This window comes from Emys orbicularis, chromosome 7, assembly GCF_028017835.1.
Source record: "Emys orbicularis isolate rEmyOrb1 chromosome 7, rEmyOrb1.hap1, whole genome shotgun sequence".
Lineage (NCBI taxonomy): Eukaryota > Metazoa > Chordata > Testudines > Emydidae > Emys > Emys orbicularis.
The window spans coordinates 12,361,506-12,381,983 of NC_088689.1; the positions used below are offsets into that span (position 1 = coordinate 12,361,506).

The 20,478-nt window shown below is 51.7% G+C and overlaps 1 protein-coding gene across 1 annotated transcript in view; it reads left to right on the forward strand.

The window, feature by feature from the left end:
- Window positions 1–20,478, forward strand: part of VWA2 (von Willebrand factor A domain containing 2) — a 50,804-nt gene that overhangs the window by 28,508 nt on the left and 1,818 nt on the right. Inside the window, exons 5-12 of the mRNA XM_065408493.1 lie at window positions 131–325; window positions 851–984; window positions 2,232–2,364; window positions 4,812–4,867; window positions 6,588–6,695; window positions 9,204–9,785; window positions 11,599–12,150; window positions 20,044–20,166. Of these exons, the coding sequence (XP_065264565.1) occupies window positions 131–325; window positions 851–984; window positions 2,232–2,364; window positions 4,812–4,867; window positions 6,588–6,695; window positions 9,204–9,785; window positions 11,599–12,150; window positions 20,044–20,166 (1,883 nt within the window). The remainder of the gene's footprint in view (window positions 1–130; window positions 326–850; window positions 985–2,231; window positions 2,365–4,811; window positions 4,868–6,587; window positions 6,696–9,203; window positions 9,786–11,598; window positions 12,151–20,043; window positions 20,167–20,478) is intronic.

A 20,478-nucleotide genomic window follows, 5' to 3' on the forward strand; every position in this document is an offset into this window, starting at 1 on the left:
TCACTATGTGCAGAAGGGCCCTAGACTTGGTGCTACCAGAGAGCAGGCAGCGGGGAATGGGAAGAAAGCAAAAGGGAGTCGGACACTTGCCCTCAAACCTCTTCTTTCAATTTTCTCTTGATTGTTTCAGAGGCGGGAGCACAGAAACGGGGCTCGCGCTGAAATACATTCTCCTGAAAGGTTTCCCTGGTGGCAGAAATTCCTCTGTCCCTGAAATCCTGATCGTCCTCTCGGACGGGAAATCACAAGGCAATGTAGCAATACCCGCTAAGCAGCTGAAGGACAGGGGCACTACAGTATTTGCTGTGGGAGTCAAGTTTCCAAGGTAGGAAATTGTCTTGGGGGGGGGGGGCAGGGAGTGGTGCACTGCTAACAGGCTAGCCATTGCCTTCAGCATCTAAGTCCCCTAAGCAAGACCAAGTGGGTGAGAGGCAATTACAGAGTTGGAGGTGTGATTTGGGGAGGGACACAGAGGTGCTGGGAGTGAAGTGGTTTCCATCATATTCAGTTTGGTTTAATGGCTCTCAGCACCCCCCACTATACAAATTATTCAAGCCTCCCTGGAGGGATATGAATGTGGAGCAGGAGGTCATTTTGTGACCGGGCTCAGAGAGAAAGAAGGGCGCTTGGAGAGAGAAGTGCTCTGTTAGGAACAGGTCTTTAGAAATGTCAATGGATTTTTAAGAGAAGATACACTGGGATCCTGTGTGGATGTAAAGCTACATCGCTAGTAGTTCTGAGTGCTTGTTGTTTTTAATGCCCATCCAGGAAAATAACTGTGACTGCAAAGGGACTGTTCCTGTTCTTTAATGCCAGGAGATTGTATTAACATGTCCTGTCACCTGTGCAGGTGGGAGGAGCTGCACACACTGGCCAGTGAACCAACTGAGCAGCATGTGCTGTTTGCTGAACATGTGGATGATGCTGCCAATGGCCTGTATAGCACCCTCACCAGCTCTACTGTCTGTAGTGCTGTCTCTCCAGGTAACTCTACGCCACCGTGGTGCATGTTTACTGATGACTGTCCTACCTTTCACTTCTGTATGGGGATTGTCAGCTTGGCCTTTCACTTCCAGAGCTTCTCTCCGAAGCTGGCACCTCTAACACTGCTGACAGGGTGGCACGGTCTATCCCTTTTTGAGAGGTGGTCTTCTCTGTTTAGAGGAAAGAAATAGAGGCTGTTGAGAGGTTAGCATCAATCAAAAGATGACTTCAAAGCAGAGCCACACCCTTGTGTGTGCTGCCCAAACCCCAAGGCCTGCCCAAACCCCAGGGACTGTGTGGGAGAGAGGATGGTCCAGTGATCAGTGAGCTCTCCTAGTTCTTAGGAGACCTGAGTTTGAGTCCTTGCTATGCCACAGTCTGACTGTATGATCTTGATCAAGTCACTTAGGCCAGGTCTACACCCAGCCGCTAGTTTGGCGGCTGGGAATCGAAGTTCTGGGTTCGATTTATCGCGTCTGGTCTGGACGCGATAAATCGATCCCGGAAGCGCTCGCCGTCGACTGCGGTACTCCAGCTCGGCGAGAGGAGTACCGCCGAGTCGACGGGGAGCCTGCCTGCCGCGTGTGGACCGCGTCTGAACCGCGGTAAGTTCGAACTAAGGTATGTCGACTTCAGCTACGTTATTCACGTAGCTGAAGTTGCGTACCTTAGTTCGAATTTGGGGGGTAGTGTAGACCAGGCCTTAGTCTCTCTGTACCTCAGTCCCCCCATTTAAAATGGGGATAATTCCTACCTCAAAGGGGTGTTGAGGATAAATACATTAAAGACAGTGAGCCACTCAGATATACAGTAGTGGGGGGTCATATAAATACCTAAGATAGATGAGAGGTGAAAATCCCCTAAGAACCACATGTGATCATGTAAGTCACATTGCTTAATCCACTACTGGAAGGTGCTTAGATGCTACAGTGATGAGGGTGGTATAGGAAGCGATGGAGAACATGGGTGAATTTGGTGGTTGCAGGTATTGTGCCAGAACAAAACAGACTAAAGAAGCTGCTCCCAGGAATTCAGTAAAGGGCTGACCTGCTGCTGTGCAAGCAGCACATTTACTTGTTTGGGGGCATCACTGAGGGACTTGTCGAAAAGCTGCAATGAACTCTCTTTGCTGGACAATGAGACAAGCTGTTGACTGAGCAATATCCCAGCTGTGTCCGCTCCCACTCCCAGACAGCTTCACTTGCAGACAAATGCACTAGCTATTTTGTGTGTGCTCTTTGTGCCAGGTTGCAAGACTGAATCTCACCCTTGCGAACGCAAGACACTGGAGACCGTGAAAGAGCTGGCTGGGAACTATATGTGTTGGAAAGGGTCAAAGAGACCCAATGCAGTGCATACATCTCTCTGCCCGTTTTACAGGTAAGTCAGCCAGCCTGCTCTCTTGAAGTTAGTAGTACACACAGAGTGAGTGCACACACACATCCATTGTTGGGTACGATGACTTGGGTTTATGATTTACTGTAACTTTATATTAATATTTGTATTACAACAGCACCTAGTGGCCCCAGCTGAGGTTGGGACAGGCTCTGTACATATACATAGTAAGAGACAGTCTGTGCCCTGAAGAACATGCAATCTAAGCAATGGGTGAAAGAGGAAACTGAGGCATGGAGAGGCAAAGTGACTTGCCCAAGATCACCCAGTAGGTCAGTGGCAGAGCCAGGGATAGAACCTAGATTTCCTTGTCACTGGACCATCCTGCCTGTTATGTAAACAGCCTCATTTATGTATTTCACACAATTCTCATTTGTGCAACACTTGCTTATAGTCTATACAATAAAGAGAGTGGATAAAACCCAGACACTGTGTTGACCCTGAAGCAGAGAAGTCCTTTTATCCATGTGTAGTGGACCTGAGAGTCCTGGGAGACTCTGGCCTATGGAGAGGCTTCAATAGCTGTCTGAAAACAACTCCCACTCATACTGAAGCAAATATTAAGCAGCTAGGTTGCAAACAGAGAGGTATATTCTCAGGTCAGTGGCAGTGAGTTGCACAAGGAAATTCCTCTCGCGCTGAGGTGAGGATGTATCTGAAAGATTGTGAAGCTTGTCAGATCCTTAACGAAATCCAATGCCTTCTAAAAGCTTCATTACTGTAGTTTGTACAATAAGTGAAATCATTTTAAGGTGACCTGCAAAGGAAAATGTAGGTTTGTGCTCTTTGTTTGTTTGTTTGTCTGATGTATAAAGAGAGCCTGAATGGGAGGGAGGTAGAAGGGGAGGAATCATTGGTGTTTTTTCCCTGGCTTGTTTTTTATACTAGAAATTCCGGTCTTGTCTACCCTGGAAAACATTGGGAAACTAGTAGGATTATGACATCAGATACCAAGGAAATGAAACTTGACTCATGGAGCTGGGAATCTATTTTTATTCAGGCTGTCCAAAATCTCAGATTTATTTGACTCCAAATGTCTAACAAACCCCTGGAAGGAAAGATCTGTTAAAGACTCAGCATCCTTTCCTCTTCAATTAAGGACTGAGAAATGCCACACTACACTTCTCTAAGCCCCAGTGAGTCCTCCAGGGAAGACTAGACTTGACAAGGCTGATATTTCTAAAGTTAAAAAAAAAAAATCGGGAATCCACCTTTTAAAAACAAAACTCTCCTACCCCCTTGCATGTTATAAATAAGGCTACGTTTTAGTCACGGGTATTTTTAGTAAAAGTCATGGACAGGTCACAGGCAATAAACCAAAATTCACAGCCTGTGGCCTGTCCATGACTTGTACTATATACCCCTAACTAAAACTTGGGCTGGGGTGCTCCAGAGGGGGTCCCGGGTCCCCCAAGGGTGCTGGGGGCTGCGCAGTGGTGCACGGCCCAGGACTCCTGCTGGTGCTGGAGGGGGGTGAAGGGGCTGGCAGGCTGGAGGGGAACCACAGCCAATGGGAGCTGCGAGTGTGGTATCTGCAAGCACAGGCAGCGCACAGAACCCCCTGGCCCTTCCGCCTAGGAGCTGCAGGGATATGCCAGCCGCTTCCGGGGGAGACCCCCTGTCCCCCGAGTTAAGCACTGCCCCACAACCCAACCCCTTGACCCAGCCCTGAGCCCCCTCCCACAACCAAACTTCTGCTGCTGTTCGGGCAGCCCCTGAGCCAGCCGCACCAGCCCCTGCAAGAGTCACAGAGGTTACAGAAAGTCACAGAATCCGTGACTGACACGCAGCCTTAGTTATAAACAAGCAAAAAAAGGACAGAAACATCATTTATTTTTCCCTTCCAGGTCACCTTTAAGATTAAATAAATGGTTTCAAAAACCTGATCAATTCACTCATTGATATCATGTGGAGGGATTCTTAGGGATCAAGAATTGCTTCCTAATCCAGCCCTGGCTCTCATATTAACTGGTCAAGTTAGAGCTGGTTGGAAACCAGAGTTTCCATTTCATGGGAAATTGCAACATTTCAACATTTGTTTTTATTCGGATTCAGAACAAAAAGTTGATATTTCCCACAGAATGAAAAGTCCAATAAATGTCAATTCAGAACTATTGAAATATTTGGTATTGTAAAAATATTATTATATCACATATTTTAATTCAGCCTATAAAATAGTTAGTAGTATAAACAAAGTGAAGCAAATTGGTAGTCAAAATAATTTGTTGCAACTTTTTCACATCAAATTTTAATTCGGTCAGAAATCGATCTGTTCCCATGAAATGTTTCAATTTTGACAAAACTGCATTTTTTGAGGGAAAACTCATTTGTCAAGAACTTTGACGAAATGGTTAGCCTTGCAAATGCCTTGTTAATCTTTTAAATACTTGGTCAGTCCAATTTCATATTTTGTATCAATCTTTCTATCTTAGTTGGAAAAGAGTCTTGATAAAACACCCGGCCAGATGCTACCGAACTACATGCCCAGGTAGGACATGATCTTTCTGAAAAATCTCATTTACAGTCTAAGAAAAAAAAAGTGAACTAAACTCAGGTGATTATTTTTAAACCACATTCAGTTCCTCAGCAAGGATCAGAAAAGCAGGGATCATAATTCTTAATGGGTGTTAGTGAGGAATTGACCCTTTACCAGTCTTTCATTAACCACTAAAGAAAGGAGTGAGATGTCTTGTTTCCCTCATGTTCTTGACCATGAAATCATTCTGCTGGCTTAAAACAGTTACCCTTCAGTCTCTCCCTTCACTCCTGGAGGAGCTGGTTCACCTTTAATTAATCTGAAATTCTTCACGTTCTTGTTTGCTGATAGTAATTCGGGAATGGTGCGATTCTATTGTCATCACCTGCATAAGCCAGCAAGAAATAGTGTCCAAGTATTGCATTCATTTGGAGATTGCATTGCTACCAACGTGGAACGTTTCTGCTCAAGTTGTAGTTGAGTGAGATGCCTTCAGCCATGTAATTTGGAACCATCAGGAGTATCATTCATTTAAGATTTCAGTTGTAGCCATGTTAGTCTGTATCAGCAAAAACAATGAGGAGTCCTTGTGGCACCTTTAAGGTGCCACAAGGACTCCTCGTTGTTTTTTCATTCATTTAGGAGGGAACCTGACACTTAGTAGTTGTGTAACTGTGGTTGTGTGGGAATAGCTACTCTGGTTGATTTACCAATATGACTCAGTGGTTCAAAGCCTGGAGTGACCTGATTGCTTTGTTTTTCCTTGAATGCCCTTTGAAAATACATCCTCATCATTTAAGCCCCCTGATTCGGAAGGGAAATGGAGATTCCTCGATCTAGCAAAATTTGCGCAAGCAATGCAGTAAATTCTGGAGGAAAGGGTAGGATTTGAAAAGGAAATGGATAGCTCCCAAATTACTGTTCTGATACTGTCAATGTATGGTGTCACCATGCCGTGCTACGGGGACACGCCATAAATACAGCCCAGCAGATGAAACGTTCAGGGATGGAGTGTTTTGAACTGCTTGCATTCACTATTTCTCATGGTAGCTTTTGAGCAAAAAGCGTTGTAAGCCACTCCCCAGAACCATAAGTGCTGAATATGCACCGTATGGTCCAAAAGGAATCTGAACAGAATGGGCCAGATTCTAATCTCTTTTCTGCTGGTGTGAATCTGGAGGAACTGCACTGATTTCAATAGTTACTTCAGATTTACACCAGTGTAACTCCAGTGGAGTTACTCCAGCATTTCCCTGATGTAAGTGAGTTCACTCCACAGCAATTCAAGTGCAAGGTGGCAAACCACACTTAGGAATGGACAGCTTTGCAGAACCGACACTGAATTGTAATGTGGTCTTACAAAACCGTGTTTACAAAGAGTCGGCTTTTTTAAACGGTTGGAGCTGCCCGTGCCAAGAATGGATTCAGTCAAGTGTAAATAAGTTAAATTTAAGAAATTACTGAGTTCTGCTAATGGGGTTGATCTTTGTACATTATTAATACTCAAGCAAAGCTACACAGACATCACAGCCTTACTTAACTGTGCTTTACTTGAGTAGAGAACGAGACCTTTCTGCAAAGCGAGGGAAAATTCCCTTCCAACTGCCCTAGAGCCCATCTGACTCTGTGTACGCTCAAAACACTTACGGCTAATCTACTGTGTAGCATGGCTGTATCTTCTCTCTGGGCCCAACCCAGGCGCTCTCCTTCTCCTTATGTGGTGCCTTTGCAGATCCCTGCGATTCCCAGCCTTGTCACAATGGAGGCACGTGCGTTCCAGAGGGATTAGAAAGGTACCACTGTGTGTGTCCTGTTGGATTTGGAGGAGATGCCAGCTGCGGTATGTTGGGTCTAAGCCTGGTCCACTGGTGCGGTGTTAGCTCTTGAATCTTTTAAGACCTTGAATCTGGGACCATCCCTCTGCACCTGCCTTCCTGTAACAGCCCTGGTATACAATTATAATGCAGTTTTCTGGATGGGGTTGGGGCTAACCACTGCTTTTTAAACCCTGCTCCCAAGGCCTGAGTTTGTTTTCCTACCGCTTGATACAGGGCTGTAGGGCTGTCAGTGACTGGGACTTGCTGCCTAGTGCTACCTGAACTGGTGCTGACTGAGGACGTTCAGCTTTATCTGCTTTTCCAGGGGATGATCCTGCCCGCTTGCTCCTCAGAGCCCCTGTGGCTGCAGAAGGCACCAAGAAAGGAGTCCCACCAGTGGTGCCAATTGAGATATTTCCGGGAGGTGGCAAATTCCGGTCCTTCCCTCCCCCCCCCCCGCTCACCGCCCCTCATAAGAACCCTGTTCTGGTCCCTGCTTGCCTCTTCCTCCCCCTCTCCCCCGAGTCTCCCTCAGCTAGGGAGTGTCTCCTCTCTCTTACCCACACCGTGCATGAGCCTCTACCACCAGGAGTCGGGTCTCGGTGGACTCCCCTGCACTCTGTGCTACAAGCACAGACTCCCCCGTGTGCTAGGTCACAACTCCATTTGGCCTGGCCGCCTCCCCATCTGTCAGGAGGGGCAGCTGGGTCAAATTTCATTGGCACTGCGACCACGCAGCCTGAACAGTGTGCTCCAGCAGCAGCTGTACTGGTTTTGTACAGGACCATTGCATTGAAGTGGTCTAGCCATGCTGCTCACCCCCTGTCCCCCAAACTTTGCCTATGCAACTTTGATCAAGTGCAAAAATCTGTGTGTGTGGGGGGGGGGGGGCATTTGCCATTCTCTCCCCCCCTTCCATCCAGTAGGTGTCAGAGTCCCACTGTATTCAGAAGCCTCCGTGAACTTGGTCTACAGCAGGGGTGGGCAAACTACGGCCTGGGGGCCGCATCCAGCCCTCCAGAGTTTTAATCCGGCCCTCGAGCTCCCGCCGGGGAGCAGGGTCCAGGGCTTGCCCCACTCTGCGCAGCTCCTGGAAACAGCAACATATCCCCCCTCTGGCTCCTACACGTAGCAGCAGCCAGGGGGCTCCGCACGCTGCCCCCACCCCAAGCACTGCCCCCGCAGCTCCCATTGGCCAGGAACCACGGCCAATGGGAGCTGCAGGGGCGGCGTTTGCAGACGGAGAAGCGCGCAGAGCTGTCTGACTGCACCTCCGCATAGGAGTCGGGGGGGGACATGCCGCTGCTTCTGGGAGCTCCTTAAGGTAAGCGCCGCCCAGAGCATGCACCCCAACCCCCTGCCCCAGCCCTGATCCCCCTCCTGCCCTCCTAACCTTTCGGTCCCAGCCCAGAGCACTCTACTGCACCCCGTCATCCCCAGCTCCACCCCAGAGTCTGCACCCCCAGCCAGAGCCCGCACCCCCACACACACCCCCAACCCCCAATTTCATGAGCATTCATGGCCCGCCATACAATTTCCATACCCAGATGTGGCCCTCGGGCCAAAAGGTTTGCCCACCCCTCATCTACAGCCTCATCTCAGCATGCAGGGAGATCTGGAAGCAGGGCATGAGAAGTGGATCCTGCTGAAGGAGGGGAACAGCTGAAGTACCTGTGCCTTGGCTCCCCACTCTTTCCCTCCCCTCCCTCAGACCCCTGCAGAACTTCCCTGCACATATGGGCCGGGGATTAGTGATTCTGGGTACCCAACTCGAGAAACCTCAAAGGAGCCTGATTCTCAGAAAATGCAGAGCGCCCACCCCTTTAAAGCATCTCAAGTTGTATCAAAAGATGCCCTAGCCACTGGCTGACTTCCTGCAACGTATTCCTCAGCCCCTTGAGGTTTTTGTGACATCCTACCAAAGTGAATGGCATCCTGAGGCATGATTCTCCTACTGTACAAAACATGTTGCCCAACAAATTGTTTTGTTTTCTTGACAGAGAGGCATAGGCACCGACTTCTTCTGGCGCCGGTAGGTGCTCGACTCCCCTCTGCCCCCGGCCTCACCCTGACTCCACCTCTGCCCCCTCCCACCCCCATTCCAACCCCTTCCCCAAAGTCTCCGCCCCCTCCCTGCCTCTATTCGACTCCTTTCCCAAATCCCTGCTCCGGCCCGCCTCCTTCCCTGAGCGCTCCACGTTCCCGCTCCTCTCCCCTCCCTCCCGGAGCTTGCTACAGCTGTTTGGCGGTGGCAAGCGCTGGGAGGGAGGGGGGAGTGGAGACGCGGTGCACTCAGGGGAGGAGGCGGTGAGGCGGGGGGGACCGGGGAGCTTGGCTGCCGGTGGGTACAGAGCACCCACTAATTTTTCCCCATGGGTGCTCCAGCCCCGGAGCACCCACGGCGGCGCCTATGCAGAGAGGCTCTAGGGTGCATTCTCTCTCCTTCAGATCATTGGGATTGCAGGAGACCCACATGATGTGCTTGCTTATTTTTTGCATTACATGCAGTTACTCACTTCCTTTGCTTTCAGCACCGAAGCTGAGTCTGGAGTGCAGCGTGGATCTTCTTTTCCTGGTGGACAGCTCATCTGGTACCACCTTGGAGGGATTCCTGCGCTACAAGGCCTTCCTGAAAAGGTTCATTCGGGCAGTGTTGAGCAAAGACTCCCCAGCAAACGTCGGAGTGGCCCAGTACAGCAATGATGTCCAGATCCCCATCAAAGTGGGCGAGTACAAGGACGTGCTCAGTCTCATGAAGAGCGTTGACACCATGCATTTCAGCGGAGGGGGAACCTTCACCGGCAAAGCCCTTCGGTATGTCACGCAGCATGGCTTTAAGAGTGCTCCGGCCTTCGCAGACGTTCACGACAATCTCCCGCGTGTGGTTGTCTTGCTCACGGATTCGGAGTCCCAGGATCCTGTGGTAGAAGCAGCTAAATATACCAGAGGCAGAGGGCTCTTCCTAATTGGCGTGGGCAGCGACTTCTTAAGAGCAGAGCTGGACGACGTGACTGGGAATCCAAAGCGGACGGTTGTCTATTCCAACCCCCAGGATCTGTTCAACAAGATCCCTGAGCTGCAGAAAAAAATCTGCAGTGTAGACAGTCCTCAAGGTAAGGCCTTGGCTATAGATTGTAGTGCACTGACGGAGTCACTGCTCAGGGGAGTTCAAGATTTAAGGAGCAGGGTGGTTAAAAGAATGAATTTCAGTTCCCCCAAACAACAGTGGTAGGGAATCCAGTGATACTGATCCAGAATACTGAGCACTCCCCGGACCTTGAGAGCTAGCTTATGTCCGGGTCTAGAGAGACTGAAATCACAGAACCTCTCCCATGCAAAGACCAGGCACCACAGCTGCCCTTGCAGCTGGGGACCATAAAGACTGCTGCTTCCTCGTGCACCCATAGGCACAAATCACTCAAAAAATGGTAAGAAGGGGTTATGGTCCACTCCTGACTTCTGTACCAGCCCAGAGAGCTGGCTAGCCAGTGGGCTAGTGGTTTGGGAGGGCTCGTATGTGTCAAGTATTATGTGCTGCTGAAAGGGGTACATTGCAATGTGTGCACTCTCTATCTGCAGTGGGGTTAGGGGGAGGAAATGCAGCCCCTAAGGCACCATCCAAACTTCATCTGGGGCTCTGCAGCTCTAGTCTGCCCCCCACTTGTGGGCCTGGAAGCTGGTGAACTATTTCACTGGTGGGTGCACTAAAGAATGCTCTCCAGTCACAGGCTTTCACTCCCTTTTCTTCAGGGACTCAATGTTATTCCTTCAAAATAAAACTGTTTAACACACGTTCGACATCTCAACTGTGAACTTTCCCTCTGATCCAGACCCTTCTGCAGGAGCATATTTACTCCCTACATCTACCTGGGCATCAAGGCAAGCCTCTCTGCTCCCTTCTCCTTCCTAGCCTGCTCCCTGCAGGATTATGGTCCACAGGCTGTCTGCCTGGGAGCCACATATAACCTGGGATATTTCCACTGCTTCAGAGACTCCCATAGGAACCTTCCCTGCTCCCTGCAGTTCTCTAGCTCAAATGAGCTATTTGCTGCCTGTTAAGAGGACTAGGTGATCTCCAAGGTATCACCTGATTCCTGGCTTCACTGCATTAGCTGGGGGGGGCGGGCAGCTCATCAGACACAGGTGAGGCTGAGTCCATCTCGTCTTAAAAGTGTTGGCCACTCTGTGACAGGGCCTTAACAGCACAGTGTAGCCATAAGTAATTAATCCTTCTAAAACCCCTCGGAGTGAGGGAAGTCAGAATTCTGATCTCCATTTTGTGGATGGGGTAACTGAGGCACAGAGAAGGTATGTATCTTGCCCAAAGCTTCCCAGGGCGTCATTGTCAGAGCCTAGAGCAAACCCAAGTGACCTGGTTCTTCCAATTATGGGCTCAGACCACAGGGCCAAGCCTCTGACTGAAAAAGGAATAGCCCTGGTACATAGAGACAGAAGGTGCGTGAGGTAATATCGTTTATGGGACTAACTTCTCTTGGTGAACGAGACAAGCTTTCGGGCTTTGTCACACCTGGGAAAGGTACTCAGGTAGTCACAGCTAAATACGAGGTAGAACAGGTTGATTAGCATAAGTAGTTAACACATACAGTAAGAGACCATTCAAGGTGAAGGATTTGGCTCAGAGCAGTGTAACAAGTGAAAAGAAACTAGAAATATAATCTAATGCAGTAGTGCTCGTGGTGATTGTATAGCTGGGGATTATCTTCTCTAGCTGCTCATTTTGAGGGGGCTGTAAATTCCTGTAATAACGAATTGTAAATTGCAATCTGCCATTCCTCATAATGCTGCAGTTCATTACCGCTCAGTAGTGATGTATTTGCCTAAAGCAGAACCAGGTGGCTCCTTTGCTTTGCTCGGTCAGTAATGACTATATTCTGGAAGGCTTAAAGTTTGCTCTCTCCTTTCCAGGCTGCCAGTCCCAGTCTCTGGATCTGGTTTTCGCCTTGGATGCCTCAGCTGGAGTTGGCCGGGAGAACTTTCTGTGGCTGAGGCACTTTGTCAGTAGCAGCTCTCTGCAGTTCAATATCAATCGGGACGTCACCCAGATAGGCCTTGTGGTCTACGGCAGCCGGGCTCGCACTGCGTTCGCCCTGGACGCGCATGTCACCAGCTCAGCTCTCCTGCAGGCCATCAGCCAGGTGCCTTTCCTTGGTGGCTCGGCCTCCACGGGCAGAGCCTTGCTGCACATTCATGATGACGTCATGACTGTTTCAAAAGGGGCGAGGCCTGGGGTGAGCAAGGCCGTGGTGGTGATCACAGATGGGAGCGGCATCGAGGATGCAGTTGTTCCAGCTCAGCAGCTGCGGAGCAACGGCGTGTCGGTGTTTCTTGTCGGGATTGGGGGTGTACGGAGGGACACGCTGCTGAGGATTGCCGGTTCTCCCAACTACCTGATACACGTTTCATCTTATGATGATCTGCGCAATTACAAAGACTTTATCATTGAAAGAATATGTGAAGGTGAGATGGCTTTTGGCCTCCCATTCTCAGTTCCTACGGTGTAGCCACTGGCTGCACCCAGAAACCAGCTGTTAGAAGCCTTATAAAACAGACCCACACAAGGATCTCACTGAGCCCCAGTCCATGAGGTATGGTTTGGCTAGTTTGCCAGTGGTGGTTGCCTGTTGTAATCCTACCTGGGTTAAATCAGCTTCACTCTGTGTGCTGGAGGCACAAGAGAGTTTAAATCTAGCTTTAAATGTGTAGGATGTCACATACTACATACATTGCAAGGTATCCAATGCAATGTTCTTACTGGGGGTATGAAGAGGGGACGCATTTCAAAGCAGCTGGTGACGAGTTCCTTATGGGTCACGGGGAAGATTCCGACACCTGATTGTGTGAGTCCTCTGCCCCACCAGGCTTTGGCAAGATTTGGATCCAGATCTGAAACTTGTGGCTCAGTCCCATTATTTCCTTCCTGTTGTCCCCTGTCCATTTGCTGCTCATGGCTGACTGGCTTGACCTTGTAGTTACTGGCCACTAACTAACCATGGTAGCTTTAGGTTGAACATTTAGGTGGGGCAGCTGTAACTTGCCTTCATTACAAATGGTCCCCGTTATTAGGGGCACTTTTGCTAGTGCTCTCAGTGTTCTGCTGTTCAGTGAAGTGCTGCTGTCTCAGGGCTCACGTACGCACGGCCTGGGGCACTGGAGAAGGGGGAACACATAGAAGGGGCTATTCCATTAAATTAAGAGCCCTCATTTCTAATTTACTGTAATCACCTGTATTCTTCCTGCTTGGACCTGACATGGACAGAAATTTATTTTCCTCTTATTTTTTTTTCTCCTTATTTTTCTGAATAGGGCAAAATCCCCCAGATAGCCAGTGGTAAAGCCCGCATTGATAACTATGGAATGGTGTCCTCTTATGATCAAAGGAAAGGGGAATAAAGGAATAACGTTCAGCCTTCTGGGGTGTTTTTAAAAAGCCTTTTCTTTGTATTTTCTTATGAGATGTACAGGTGGGTGTAAAGGTAATGGCACAGGTGATCTAAAGAGTTAGAGGTGCTTTTATTAAGCAGGAAGAATACAGGTGATTACAGTAAATTAGTTCTAAGAACATACATAGATACTTGATGTTTATACCCATGTGTTTAGTGCCATACTTTCAATGGGCCCTGATCGTTGGCAGGCGGGATTGAACCTGGGACCTCTGGAGCTAAATGCCTGAGCCTCTACTGCATGAGCTAAAAGCCATACATGGCCCTTAGCCTAGGCTGTAGAGCAAACTCATTAATCTCTCTCTCTCTCTAAGTTGTCTCGGTGCCACTAGATGGGACAGAACACCACACCCAGGAGGTGTGTGGCTTTACACATGCAGCTCCATTGAAATGATTTAGGGCCTGATCCTGCAAGATGCTGAGCAAGTCAATAGTGCTGCTTGCAGGAGCTTCTCAGCACTGGGCCCTTCTATGGCATATATTTATACAGGGTGAGGCTCAATTTATTTTCTTGCCATTTCGCTGTTTTATAATGAAGCCCTGTTGCCAATACAGGCAAATCCAGTGCTTTGAGATCTGCAGATATATTTATCATCATCTGACTACTCAATGGAAAAATGAGGGTGATTAGGTAGGATGGATGGTCTTGATTGGGACTTGAGAGATCTGGGCTCAGTTACCACTTCTACCACAGATGTCCAGTGTTGATCTTGGCAAATGTCCCTTGTCTCCCTGTGCCTTAGTTCCCAGTCTATAAAATGAGAATAATTCTTCCCTGAAGGGATGTTATGGCCATCAATCCTTGAATACTTGGGAAGTGTTCAGTTACTACTGAGATGAGGGCCATATAAGTGCCTAGCCAAAGAGATGGAATAACACTTCTACGCCCAGTAACTGCTTTAAAGGTCATGCCTTTCGAGAGATGGGAAATGGTTCTATTGGGTAATTCTGTTGCAGGAAGGAATGAACAACCTTTTCAAAGTGCTGCCTTGGCTAAGAGAGATGGCAGATGTGCTAATGCTTTATGAGCAGATAAAGTCGAGATGAAATGGGATTAAACTCCACTTGGAAGGTGGTTAGGCTGAAATGATTATAGATGGTCAGAGAAACATTCTGTAATTGTCTGAAAGCATCCAAGATCAAAAGAGTCCCAGCTGATCCATGTTTCATCTTCAAAGATGCACTTGCCTTTATCCAAGATGGGAGAGAGTGCTTAAAAGCTGGCCCATCAGAAAGTTATCATGTGTGGGCTGCAAAGACATAATAACCAGCTCCTCTTAGAAGGGTCAATGTATTCTGTTTACGAAGCAGGTCCTTAGGAATGTATTGCTGGCGTTAAACTGATGTAGGTTAAACGCTAATTAATGCTTAGGGGAAAGAAGAAAAAAGGACTGTCAAATTCTCCCCAGCTTTGTCTGTGGGGGAGAGAAGGGAATGTGATGATGCAGAGAGAAATTTGGGGGCATGGCAGATTGAGGAGGCTCTGATCAGCTTTATGGTGAATCACTAGTGTGCTCAGGTAAGTGGGATGGAAGCAGATTGCTGCAAAACAAGGAACCTTTCTCTTCTGTGTGCTGAGTATTTATATTGCTTTCCTGACCGTCAGGGTCAGTTCATTGACTTTGGTGGGAGTTTGCCTAAGTAAAGACCGCAGTGTTTGACCCGGAGTGTAGGTGTCTCATTGGCAGACTGCAGGCCCTAAGATGAAAGGATGCCCCACAAGACAAGTGAGTCATGCTTCCCCCACTGAAGAAATGAAATGGCTTAAGTTCCTAAGAGGAAAATGATGTTTGCTTGAACTGGCTGGTATGTGGTGAAACAATTGGTGCTCAGGGCATGGCTAATTTTCTGTTTGCACATGAGAGCAAACTTCTGGGAATTCCTACAATTAAAATTACATCCTGTGGACTGAGACAACATGAAAACCTTCTCAGTCACAACCTGCAAATTCCTCCCTGCCTAGAGTCTGGGATGTTTGCACAGCGTGTAACAGTGTGACCCTAAAGACCTAGTCAGCTCCCTCTATTCACTCAGTTGCCCTTTAAAGACGAGACTGGGAAAGTCGGTAATTCCTCAGGAATTCTCAACACACCAGAAGAGAGTGGACTTTGACTGGGTATACGGTATGATGTAGCCATGTTGGTCCCTGTTAGAAAGACAAGGTGGGTGAGATAACTTTTACCTCACCCATGTGTTAGTCCAATAAAATATATTACCTCACCTACCTTGTCTCTTTGATTGTGGGTGGCAGAGTCAGGGACAGCGCAACCCATTAGGCGACCTAGGCGGTCGCCTAGGGCACTAACATTTGGGGAGTGGCGACCCCGGCGGCCGGATCTTCGGCCGCCCCGGTCGTCGTCGGCATTTTGGGGGCAGGACCTTCTGCCGCCTCTGTTGGGGTGGCATTTCGGGGGCGGGACCTTCCGCCGCCTCTGTCGGGGGTGGCATTTCGGGGGCGGGACCTTCTCTCTCTCTCCTTCAATCCCAGCAATAACATTCATGCACTTGCATCTGAAGAAGTGAGGTTCTTACCCACGAAAGCTTATGCTCCCAATACTTCTGTTAGTCTTAAAGGTGCCACCGGACCCTCTGTTGCTTTTTACAGATTCAGACTAACACAGCTACCCCTCTGATACTTTACACATGTGAGTAGTCCCATTTAACTCAATGGAACTACATACATGTGTAAAGATACTCATGTTCATTTGTTTGCAGGACTGGGGATGGAGGGAGGGACGATGGAGTGAGCGGGGGTGGGGCCTCAGGAAGGGGCGGGGCCTCAGGGAAGGGATGGGGCAGGGGTGTTTGGTTTTCTGGAATTAGAAAGTTGGCAACCTTCGTCTAGATGGAGGAGACAGATGCAGGGTGAAGGAAAGGGTGCTTATGCCATGTGGTTGAGTAGTTCTTATTCCACCCCGAAGAGGGCAGAGACATGCACTAACCCAGGGGTCTATGCGGCCCGCGGGGCTCTTGTGTGTGGCCCGCCAAGCTCCCCGCGCCCCCCCACCCCTCTGCCTACCCGTGGGATTGCCTCCTGATGCTGCAAGCGCCGCGCTGCTCTCTGAAGCAGCCGGCAGCACGCCCCTTCGGGCTGGGGGGAGAGGGAAGGAGGCAGAGGGCTCCGGCATTGCCTCCTGCCAGGCACCGCCCCCCCACAGCTCCCATTGGCCGGAAACAGGGAACCGCGGCCAATGGGAGCTTCGTGGGAGGTACCTAGAAGAGCGGCAAGAGCAGCACAAGCAGGGAAGCCTGAGCCCTTCCCCTCCCCCTCGGGCTGCAGGGACACGGTTCCAGCTGCTTCCTGGAACGGAGCAGCACGGAGCCAGGGCCAAGGCAGGCAGGGAGCCTGCCCTGGACCCAGTGAGCGCTACTGCCACCCCGGAGCCGCTCTAGGTAAGCGGCACCAGGCTGGAGCTCACACCCTGCACCCCTCCTGCACCCCCAACTCCCTGCCCTGAGCCCCCGCCACATCCCACACCCCGCCTGCACCCCAACTCCCTGCCCTGAGCCCCCTGCCACATCCCATACCCCAACTCCCTGCCCTGAGCCCCCTGCCACATCCCACACCCCTCCTGCACCCCCAACTCCCTGCCCTGAGCCCCCACCACATCCCACACCCCAACTCCCTGCCCTGAGCCCCCTGCCACATCCCACACCCCAACTCCCTGCCCTGAGCCCCCTGCCACATCCCGCACCCCTCCTGCACCCCCAACTCCCTGCCCTGAGCCCCCCGCCACATCCCACACCTCAACTCCCTGCCCTGAGCCCCCACCACATCCCACACCCCTCCTGCACCCCCAACTCCCTGCCCTGAGCTCCCCGCCACATCCCACACCCCAACTCCCTGCCCTGAGCTCCCCGCCACATCCCACACCCCAACTCCCTGCCCTCAGCCCCCTGCCACATCCTGCACCCCTCCTGCACCCCCAACTCCCTGCCCTGAGCCCCCTGCCACATCCTGCACCCCCAACTCCCTGCCCTGGGCCCCCTGCCACATCCCACACCCTGCCTGCACCCCAACTCCCTGCCCTGAGCCCCCTGCCACATCCCACACCCTGCCTGCACCCCAACTCCCTGCCCTGAGCCCCCTGCCACATCCCACACCCCAACTCCCTGCCCTGAGCCCCCGCCACATCCCACACCCCACCTGCACCCCAACTCCCTGCCCTGAGCCCCCGCCACATCCCACACCCCACCTGCACCCCAACTCCCTGCCCTGAGCCCCCTGCCACATCCCACACCCCACCTGCACCCCAACTCCCTGCCCTGAGCCCCCTGCCACATCCCACACCCCAACTCCCTGCCCTCAGCCCCCTGCCACATCCTGCACCCCTCCTGCACCCCCAACTCCCTGCCCTGAGCCCCCCGCCACATCCCACACCCCAACTCCCTGCCCTGAGCCCCCTGCCACATCCCACACCCCAACTCCCTGCCCTCAGCCCCCTGCCACATCCTGCACCCCTCCTGCACCCCCAACTCCCTGCCCTGAGCCCCCCGCCACATCCCACACCCCAACTCCCTGCCCTGAGCCCCCTGCCACATCCTGCACCCCAACTCCCTGCCCTGAGCCCCCGCCACATCCCACACCCTGCCTGCACCCCAACTCCCTGCCCTGAGCCCCCTGCCACATCCCGCACCCCTCCTGCACCCCCAACTCCCTGCCCTGAGCCCCCTGCCACATCCCACACCCCTCCTGCACCCCCAACTCCCTGCCCTGAGCCCCCGCCACATCCCACACCCCAACTCCCTGCCCTGAGCCCCCTGCCACATCCCACACCCCGCCTGCACCCCCAACTCCCTGCCCTGAGCCCCCTGCCACATCCTGCACCCCAACTCCCTGCCCTGAGCCCCCGCCACATCCCACACCCTGCCTGCACCCCAACTCCCTGCCCTGAGCCCCCTGCCACATCCCGCACCCCTCCTGCACCCCCAACTCCCTGCCCTGAGCCCCCTGCCACATCCCACACCCCTCCTGCACCCCCAACTCCCTGCCCTGAGCCCCCGCCACATCCCACACCCCAACTCCCTGCCCTGAGCCCCCTGCCACATCCCACACCCCGCCTGCACCCCCAACTCCCTGCCCTGAGCCCCCTGCCACATCCCACACCCCTCCTGCACCCCCAACTCCCTGCCCTGAGCCCCCACCACATCCCACACCCCAACTCCCTGCCCTGAGCCCCCTGCCACATCCCACACCCCAACTCCCTGCCCTGAGCCCCCTGCCACATCCCACACCCCTCCTGCACCCCCAACTCCCTGCCCTGAGCCCCCACCACATCCCACACCCCAACTCCCTGCACTGAGCCCCCTGCCACATCCCACACCTCAACTCCCTGCCCTGAGCCCCCTGCCACATCCTGCACCCCGCCTGCACCCCCAACTCCCTGCCCTGAGCCCTCGCCACATCCCACACCCCAACTCCCTGCCCTGAGCCCCCTGCCACATCCCACACCCCTCCTGCACCCCCAACTCCCTGCCCTGAGCCCCCTGCCACATCCCGCATCCCTCCTGCACTCCCTGCCCTGAGCCACCTGCTGCACCCTGCACCCCACCCCTTGCTGCACCCCTCTTGTACCCCACACACCAACTCCCTGCCCTGAGCACCCTGCACACCTCCTGTACCTCAACTCCCTGCCCTCAGCCCCCGCTGCACCCTTTCTGCACCCCCTGGGGGCAGCGCTGGGGTGGGGACTTCAGGGAAGGGATTGGAATGGGGCAGGGAAGGGGTGGGGCAGGGGCGGGGCCTAATTGGAAGGGGTGGAGTGGGGGCGGGGCCAGAGGCAGCGGGGGGGGGCGGGTTCAGTGATGCGGCCCTCGGGCCAATGCACTAGTCCTCATGCGGCCCTCGGGGTCATCTGAGTTTGAGACCCCTGCACTAACCAGTACATTGCAGTATTTTGCATTACCTCCCACCTTCCCTGGAGAGTTCATGAATGGGATCCCAAGTTTCTCTGACAGATAACTATTTAGACACAATCCTGATAGAAAATAGCAGCCAAATGAGCCACTTTTTAGGATAGAGGAACTGATTTTGATACTCTTTACCAGGCACCCAAGTTGAGAGAACAAAAGTGACGTGGTTAGAAGACCCACATTCTAAGCCACTTAATTGTTTAGCTGAGGAATTTCACATGCCTCCAAACAGTATTGCAGAAATGCCAGTCACGGTACAAGAAGCTTCTTCTCAGCTGCTGCTGCTTAACCCTGTGTATTTATAGCAAAATGGCCTGAAAAGTGCTGAGGCTTGCTGACCGCTGTAGCCTGCTATGATAGGAGAGCTGATAGGCGCGCGCGCGCGCACACACACACACACTTACTTTACTTTACTTTCCTCCTTCAAATCCCCCATAAAAACCCATTTCTTCAGAAATCTTTCCCACCTTGTTTTCTACCAATAATCTCCCCACCCCCATTTTTTTTATCTAAGCTGATGTCCCATGTCTTGTGTGGTGTCTCTCTGGTCCTGTACAGGAGCTCTGGGCTCTGTTCTAATGTATCTGACTGCCGGACTGGGGGCTTTCAATTGTAAGCTGTTTGGGACAGGAAACATGTCGGACTCTGTTTTGTGGAGTGTCTGTTAGTGGACCTGATGCCCTGGCCTTAGTGGGAGCCATGTCAGGATCTTACTCAGGACAGCTAGTAAAGTAAATCCTCTTCCCTGACCTTTTCTAGACTTTAATTGATGGTGTTTTGCTGTTACAATGTACACACAACACTGCAAATGGCTTTGATCCCTGCCATTGACGTATTTTATTTCCTTCCACGTCTTCCTGTAAATCCAACTGACTTTCCCTGCAAGAGCAACATTTACTGTCATGCCAACGTGCTCACACCGGAGGTGCGTTTGAGAGGTTAATATTGTGTCACATGCCAGAGCCTGCCATTCTGTTTGTGTTTTTCTCTGTTACAGAGGCTAAACGCCCGGTGAACCTGTGCAAACCTAACCCGTGCCTGAATGAGGGCGTGTGTGTTCTCAGGAATGGAAGCTACCGGTGTGAATGCCGAGGCTGGGAAGGACCGCACTGTGAAAGCAGTAAGCCTCGCTGAACAGTAACCAGTCAGGGAATTTCAGACAGCAGTGCTGGTTGAGGCTTGCACATTTTCAGAGGGTTAAGAGGTCAAGGGTAGGGCAAGAGCATCCGCTCTATGGTCAGGAGCAGTGGTTCTCAACTGGCGGCCCGCAGGTCGCTTGCGGCCCAATCAGCACAGAGCTGCGGCCCATGTGACATCCTCAGGGCCATAGAGGTAGTATTGGATGCGGCCCACATAACACAATGCTAAATAGGTTGAGAACCACTTACAGGAGCAACGATTCCCACTCCTTTCATGACAGACCCCCCGCCCC